At 36.8% G+C, this 8328-nt stretch overlaps 1 protein-coding gene across 1 annotated transcript in view; it reads left to right on the top strand.

Annotated features, from left to right (window-relative positions):
* The first annotated feature begins 1270 nt into the window (after positions 1-1270).
* Positions 1271-8328, top strand: part of ARHGEF12 (Rho guanine nucleotide exchange factor 12) — a 94989-nt gene continuing 87931 nt past the window's right edge. The window contains exon 1 of the mRNA XM_063436523.1: positions 1271-1446. Coding sequence (XP_063292593.1) covers positions 1371-1446 — 76 coding nt within the window. The 5' untranslated portion in view covers positions 1271-1370. The remainder of the gene's footprint in view (positions 1447-8328) is intronic.

Here is an 8328-nt window from a genome sequence, read left to right as displayed (position 1 = left end):
GCATTTGGGTCTCACAGAGAGGGGTGACATAAGATTGTGACATGGTACATCACATCACATGGTACATTCAGCTGCATTAGACGGTATGTAGCAACTGCGAGATGTAAGTTTTCGTAAACTACAAGACCGACACCGATTATCAGAAATATGCCCAATTTCAGCTCTAATGCATCGGTGCAAAGATAATGTCTATCATTACTTTTTGCATGTATCCCCCCTTCCCCCCTATAAAACATGTTTCCGTTGTGAGCAGAGCAGACACGTAACTTGAGGACAGCACCAAAAATACCACGGCAAGCTGTAGTAGTTATGGTATTTAGAGAGTCCTTTAACAACACATGTCAAATGTCAAATATGAAAATGGCTAAATTGAAAGCCATGTCCAGAAAACAAAAAGATGGCACAGCAAGAGACCAGCTTGGTTTTGGTTTGGCCACTCAAGGACATGCACAGAGTTTTCCCTGTGCTACTCTTTCAGTCTATTGGCTATATGCTTAGGATCACTGATCTATTAGAAGGTAAACCTTTGTACCAGTCTGAGTTCCCGAGTTCTCTGGATTAGGTTTTCATTAAAGGGAAATTCCACTGCCCAAATACAGAATAAATAAAAATCACTGTTTAGTAGATATAGTCCCAACAAAAACATGCGTGCATTTAATTATGCATTTTTTTCATTGGATGTGTATCTAAATATGGCTTGCAAAACAAATATTGCAGCCTTTGCAAGCACTCCCCTACTAACCCTGCCCAGAATTTCTATGGCTGACCAATCACACACTTCCAAATTCAGCTCAGTGTGAAGTATTTGCAAGTCAGGTGCTCTGGCCAATTGCTGCCTCTTGAGTTTAGCTCCAATGAGCTAAACAAACCAAGACGTAACAGGACCATTTGCCTAATTGACAGCCAGGGGTGTGTAGCAAGGTGAATTTATAAAAGCTGCATTACGTGTTCTTGTTGGTCTTCTCAAATCCTTTTTATTAATTTTTTTTGTTTGTTTATTCTAAGTATTAAAGAATTCAGAAATCTCAATCGTATGGCACTCAAAACCGACATATTTCTTGACAGGAATGTGAATGTATATGAAAAAGCTGCATTTAGACATTACATATAAAAAATAAAAATTAAATTAAAAAAAGTGACAATAGAATGCCCGTGACGTCCAACACGCTCAGAATTCCATCCTCCTCTGGAATAGATGCCAGCGCTCTGCTTTCAGCGACCTACTCATTTCCCGTCTTCCTTTGCGTGCCATCCGCCAGCGCCATCTACCCGCACACTGATGACGTCGCTCAACGCGTCACCGGCAGACTGAGCAGTGGTCCACCGATGATGACGCGATTCTCCCGACGCATCTCGGTTGAAGTCGTTGGATGCTGGAGCTATCTTGGTCTCGTGAAGTGGCATGTTCACCCCGCGTGTCCCCCATGCGATCAGGGCCCCCCGCCGGTAAGTAGATCCCCCCCTCCCCCTTCTCCTGCATCTATAAGCGGCAGCCATGTTCCATAAGTTGTGCAAAAACTAATAGAAGCTGTAATGCTCACACTTTAACCAATGGGGAAAATACAATAACATGGGCCACACAGCCTGCCACCTTACTGCTGTCTGCACCAGGCACAAAGGGGGGTTTGCACTGCAGCTGGGAAGGCTTGGCTGTATTTCTGTGTTACTTAAGACAGTGTGCTGCCTGAGACCATACATGTAAACACAGAACCTGCTTGTAAGCACTTCTGGTGATGACTTACAAAAGATAAACACACTCAGACTGGCCAGGCTTCGTGGGGAAGGCAGCAGAGAAAACAAATACTTCTGTGAGCACAATACTGGTTTATTCTTGTCAACAATGGCACTTTCCTGGATACTTTTTATAGCAGTGCTTCAGTAACCGTAGCCAATGCTAGATCTAGGTGGCACAGAGAAGGTAGCATGCACATCACATTATGCAAACAGAACTAACTATGACATTTGTAGTGAACAGACACTATCATATGGAGATCTGTGAATAGAATACATCAGAAGAATTCTAATTAAAGTAGGGAATCCGTCTGGAAATTGTGTATTCTCTCTGTTATTTGGGTCGATCAACTGCTGATTTTGTTAAAATCAAATTGTGCTTGAGCTGTTTAAAAATAGACTCCTGTTTTAAACTAAAATGTGCATTCACCACATTTTACATGAACCCCAAAACATATGGAGTATGATGCTTGGACCGAGAATCAAAACAGAGTCAAGTAGCGGAATGTTGTTACAACAGAAATAAACCCTGAAATATCACAGTGCCATAAGTATTCAGACCCTTAACTCAGTACTTGAACCACCTTTGGAAGCAATTACAGCCTCAATTATTTTAGAGGATGATGGAACAAGCTTTTCATTCCTGGATTTGTGTAGTTTCTGTGTTCAGCTCTGTAGATCCTCTCAAGCTATGTCAGGCTGGATGTGGCCGTCGGTGAACAGTCATTTTCAAGTCTCTACAGAGATTTTCAATTGGGCTCAAGACTGGGTTCTGGCTTGGCCACTCAAGGATATGCACAGAGTTTTCCCTGTGCTACTCTTTCATTCTATTGACTGTATGCTTAGGATCACTGATCTATTAGAAGGTGAACCTTTGTCCCAGTCTGAGTTCCCGAGTTCTCTGGATTAGGTTTCCATTAAAGGGAAATTCCACTGCCCAAATACAGAATAAATAAAAATCACTGTTTAGTAGATATAGCCCCAACAAAAACATGCTAGCATTTAATTATGCATTATTTAATTGGATGTGTATATAAATATGGCTTGCAAAACATACATTGCAGCCTTTGCAAGCACTCCCCTACTAACCCTGCCCAGAATTTCTATGGCTTTCCAATCACACACTTCCCAATGCAGCTCAGTGTGAAGTATTTGCAAGTCAGATGCTCTGGGCAATTGCTGCCTCTTGAGTTTAGCTCCACTGAGCTAAACAAACCAAGAAGTAACAGGACCATTTGCCTAATTGACAGCCAGGGGCGTGTAGCAAGGTGAATTTATATAAGTGCCAATTTCTATTGCAATCTGCACTTTTTGCAAAATGGCAAATGAGAGGGGACACACAGCATTTCAGGAAGCTAAAGTGTTTTAAGGGTTTGGAGTGTTTCTTTAACGATATTTCCATATTTTGCTGTGTTCAGCTTTCCCTCAAGTGTGACCAGTCTCCCACTTCCTGCAGCTGAAAAACACCCACAAAACATGATGCTACCACCACCACCACCTTTCACCGTTAGGATGATATTGTAGAGGTAGAGAGACAGAATAAAGAGAGACAGAATAAAAGAGAGAATGGACAGAATAAAAGAGAGAATGGACAGAATAAAGAGAGACAGAATAAAAGAGAGAATGGACAGAATAAAAGAGAGAATGGACAGAATAAAAGAGAGAATGGACAGAATAAAGAGAGACAGAATAAAAGAGAGAAGAGACAGAATAAAGAGAGACAGAATAAAAGAGAAGAGAGACAGAATAAAAGAGAGAAGAGACAGAATAAAAGAGAGAAGAGACAGAATAAAAGAGAGAAGAGACAGAATAAAAGAGAGAAGAGACAGAATAAAAGAGAGAAGAGACAGAATAAAAGAGAGAAGAGACAGAATAAAAGAGAGAAGAGACAGAATAAAAGAGAGAAGAGACAGAATAAAAGAGAGAAGAGACAGAATAAAAGAGAGAAGAGACAGAATAAAAGAGAGAAGAGACAGAATAAAAGAGAGAAGAGACAGAATAAAAGAGAGAAGAGACAGAATAAAAGAGAGAAGAGACAGAATAAAAGAGAGAAGAGACAGAATAAAAGAGAGAAGAGACAGAATAAAAGAGAGAAGAGACAGAATAAAAGAGAGAAGAGACAGAATAAAAGAGAGAAGAGACAGAATAAAAGAGAGAAGAGACAGAATAAAAGAGAGAAGAGACAGAATAAAAGAGAGAAGAGACAGAATAAAAGAGAGAAGAGACAGAATAAAAGAGAGAAGAGACAGAATAAAAGAGAGAAGAGACAGAATAAAAGAGAGAAGAGACAGAATAAAAGAGAGAAGAGACAGAATAAAAGAGAGAAGAGACAGAATAAAAGAGAGAAGAGACAGAATAAAAGAGAGAAGAGACAGAATAAAAGAGAGAAGAGACAGAATAAAAGAGAGAAGAGACAGAATAAAAGAGAGAAGAGACAGAATAAAAGAGAGAAGAGACAGAATAAAAGAGAGAAGAGACAGAATAAAAGAGAGAAGAGACAGAATAAAAGAGAGAAGAGACAGAATAAAAGAGAGAAGAGACAGAATAAAAGAGAGAAGAGACAGAATAAAAGAGAGAAGAGACAGAATAAAAGAGAGAATGGACAGAATAAAAGAGAGAATGGACAGAATAAAAGAGAGAATGGACAGAATAAAGAGAGACAGAATAAAAGAGAGAATGGACAGAATAAAGAGAGACAGAATAAAAGAGAGAATGGACAGAATAAAGTGAGACAGAATAAAAGAGAGAATGGACAGAATAAAGAGAGACAGAATAAAAGAGAGAATGGACAGAATAAAGAGAGACAGAATAAAAGAGAGAATGGACAGAATAAAGAGAGACAGAATAAAAGAGAGAATGGACAGAATAAAGAGAGACAGAATAAAAGAGAGAATGGAGAGAATGGACAGAATAAAGAGAGACAGAATAAGAGAGAATGGGCAGAATAAAGAGAGACAGAATAAGAGAGAGAATGGACAGAATAAAGTGAGACAGAATAAAAGAGAGAATGGACAGAATAAAGTGAGACAGAATAAAAGAGAGAATGGACAGAATAAAGAGAGACAGAATAAAGAGAGACAGAATAAAAGAGAGAATGGACAGAATAAAGAGAGACAGAATAAAGAGAGACAGAATAAAAGAGAGAATGGACAGAATAAAGAGAGACAGAATAAAAGAGAGAATGGACAGAATAAAAGAGAGAATGGACAGAATAAAGAGAGACAGAATAAAAGAGAGAATGGACAGAATAAAGAGAGACAGAATAAAAGAGAGAATGGACAGAATAAAGAGAGACAGAATAAAAGAGAGAATGGACAGAATAAAGAGACAGAATAAAAGAGAGAATGGACAGAATAAAGAGAGACAGAATAAAAGAGAGAATGGACAGAATAAAGAGAGACAGAATAAAAGAGAGAATGGACAGAATAAAGAGAGACAGAATAAAAGAGAGAATGGACAGAATAAAGAGAGACAGAATAAAAGAGAGAATGGACAGAATAAAGAGAGACAGAATAAAAGAGAGACTGGACAGAATAAAGAGAGACAGAATAAAAGAGAGAATGGACAGAATAAAGAGAGACAGAATAAAAGAGAGAATGGACAGAATAAAGAGAGACAGAATAAAAGAGAGAATGGACAGAATAAAGAGAGACAGAATAAAAGAGAGAATGGACAGAATAAAGAGAGACAGAATAAAAGAGAGAATGGACAGAATAAAGAGAGACAGAATAAAAGAGAGAATGGACAGAATAAAGAGAGACAGAATAAAAGAGAGAATGGACAGAATAAAGAGAGACAGAATAAAAGAGAGAATGGACAGAATAAAGAGAGACAGAATAAAAGAGAGAATGGACAGAATAAAGAGAGACAGAATAAAAGAGAGAATGGACAGAATAAAGAGAGACAGAATAAAAGAGAGAATGGACAGAATAAAGAGAGACAGAATAAAAGAGAGAATGGACAGAATAAAGAGAGACAGAATAAAAGAGAGAATGGACAGAATAAAGAGAGACAGAATAAAAGAGAGAATGGACAGAATAAAGAGAGACAGAATAAAAGAGAGAATGGACAGAATAAAGAGAGACAGAATAAAAGAGAGAATGGACAGAATAAAGAGAGACAGAATAAAAGAGAGAATGGACAGAATAAAGAGAGACAGAATAAAAGAGAGAATGGACAGAATAAAGAGAGACAGAATAAAAGAGAGAATGGACAGAATAAAGAGAGACAGAATAAAAGAGAGAATGGACAGAATAAAGAGAGACAGAATAAAAGAGAGAATGGACAGAATAAAGAGAGACAGAATAAAAGAGAGAATGGACAGAATAAAGAGAGACAGAATAAAAGAGAGAATGGACAGAATAAAGAGAGACAGAATAAAAGAGAGAATGGACAGAATAAAGAGAGACAGAATAAAAGAGAGAATGGACAGAATAAAGAGAGACAGAATAAAAGAGAGAATGGACAGAATAAAGAGAGACAGAATAAAAGAGAGAATGGACAGAATAAAGAGAGACAGAATAAAAGAGAGAATGGACAGAATAAAGAGAGACAGAATAAAAGAGAGAATGGACAGAATAAAGAGAGACAGAATAAAAGAGAGAATGGACAGAATAAAGAGAGACAGAATAAAAGAGAGAATGGACAGAATAAAGAGAGACAGAATAAAAGAGAGAATGGACAGAATAAAGAGAGACAGAATAAAAGAGAGAATGGACAGAATAAAGAGAGACAGAATAAAAGAGAGAATGGACAGAATAAAGAGAGACAGAATAAAAGAGAGAATGGACAGAATAAAGAGAGACAGAATAAAAGAGAGAATGGACAGAATAAAGAGAGACAGAATAAAAGAGAGAATGGACAGAATAAAGAGAGACAGAATAAAAGAGAGAATGGACAGAATAAAGAGAGACAGAATAAAAGAGAGAATGGACAGAATAAAGAGAGACAGAATAAAAGAGAGAATGGACAGAATAAAGAGAGACAGAATAAAAGAGAGAATGGACAGAATAAAGAGAGACAGAATAAAAGAGAGAATGGACAGAATAAAGAGAGACAGAATAAAAGAGAGAATGGACAGAATAAAGAGAGACAGAATAAAAGAGAGAATGGACAGAATAAAGAGAGACAGAATAAAAGAGAGAATGGACAGAATAAAGAGAGACAGAATAAAAGAGAGAATGGACAGAATAAAGAGAGACAGAATAAAAGAGAGAATGGACAGAATAAAGAGAGACAGAATAAAAGAGAGAATGGACAGAATAAAGAGAGACAGAATAAAAGAGAGAATGGACAGAATAAAGAGAGACAGAATAAAAGAGAGAATGGACAGAATAAAGAGAGACAGAATAAAAGAGAGAATGGACAGAATAAAGAGAGACAGAATAAAAGAGAGAATGGACAGAATAAAGAGAGACAGAATAAAAGAGAGAATGGACAGAATAAAGAGAGACAGAATAAAAGAGAGAATGGACAGAATAAAGAGAGACAGAATAAAAGAGAGAATGGACAGAATAAAGAGAGACAGAATAAAAGAGAGAATGGACAGAATAAAGAGAGACAGAATAAAAGAGAGAATGGACAGAATAAAGAGAGACAGAATAAAAGAGAGAATGGACAGAATAAAGAGAGACAGAATAAAAGAGAGAATGGACAGAATAAAGAGAGACAGAATAAAAGAGAGAATGGACAGAATAAAGAGAGACAGAATAAAAGAGAGAATGGACAGAATAAAGAGAGACAGAATAAAAGAGAGAATGGACAGAATAAAGAGAGACAGAATAAAAGAGAGAATGGACAGAATAAAGAGAGACAGAATAAAAGAGAGAATGGACAGAATAAAGAGAGACAGAATAAAAGAGAGAATGGACAGAATAAAGAGAGACAGAATAAAAGAGAGAATGGACAGAATAAAGAGAGACAGAATAAAAGAGAGAATGGACAGAATAAAGAGAGACAGAATAAAAGAGAGAATGGACAGAATAAAGAGAGACAGAATAAAAGAGAGAATGGACAGAATAAAAGAGAGACAGAATAAAAGAGAGAATGGACAGAATAAAAGAGAGACAGAATAAAAGAGAGAATGGACAGAATAAAAGAGAGACAGAATAAAAGAGAGAATGGACAGAATAAAAGAGAGACAGAATAAAAGAGAGAATGGACAGAATAAAAGAGAGACAGAATAAAAGAGAGAATGGACAGAATAAAAGAGAGACAGAATAAAAGAGAGAATGGACAGAATAAAAGAGAGACAGAATAAAAGAGAGAATGGACAGAATAAAAGAGAGACAGAATAAAAGAGAGAATGGACAGAATAAAAGAGAGACAGAATAAAAGAGAGAATGGACAGAATAAAAGAGAGACAGAATAAAAGAGAGAATGGACAGAATAAAAGAGAGACAGAATAAAAGAGAGAATGGACAGAATAAAAGAGAGACAGAATAAAAGAGAGAATGGACAGAATAAAAGAGAGACAGAATAAAAGAGAGAATGGACAGAATAAAAGAGAGAATGGACAGAATAAAAGAGAGAATGGGCAGAATAAAAGAGAGAATGGACAGAATAAAAGAGAGAATGGACAGAATAAAAGAGAGAATG

The sequence above is a fragment of the Pelobates fuscus genome, chromosome 11, assembly GCF_036172605.1.
Source record: "Pelobates fuscus isolate aPelFus1 chromosome 11, aPelFus1.pri, whole genome shotgun sequence".
NCBI lineage: Eukaryota > Metazoa > Chordata > Amphibia > Anura > Pelobatidae > Pelobates > Pelobates fuscus.
Note: the sequence above shows the minus strand (reverse complement) of the source record. Positions and strands in the feature narration are given on the sequence as shown.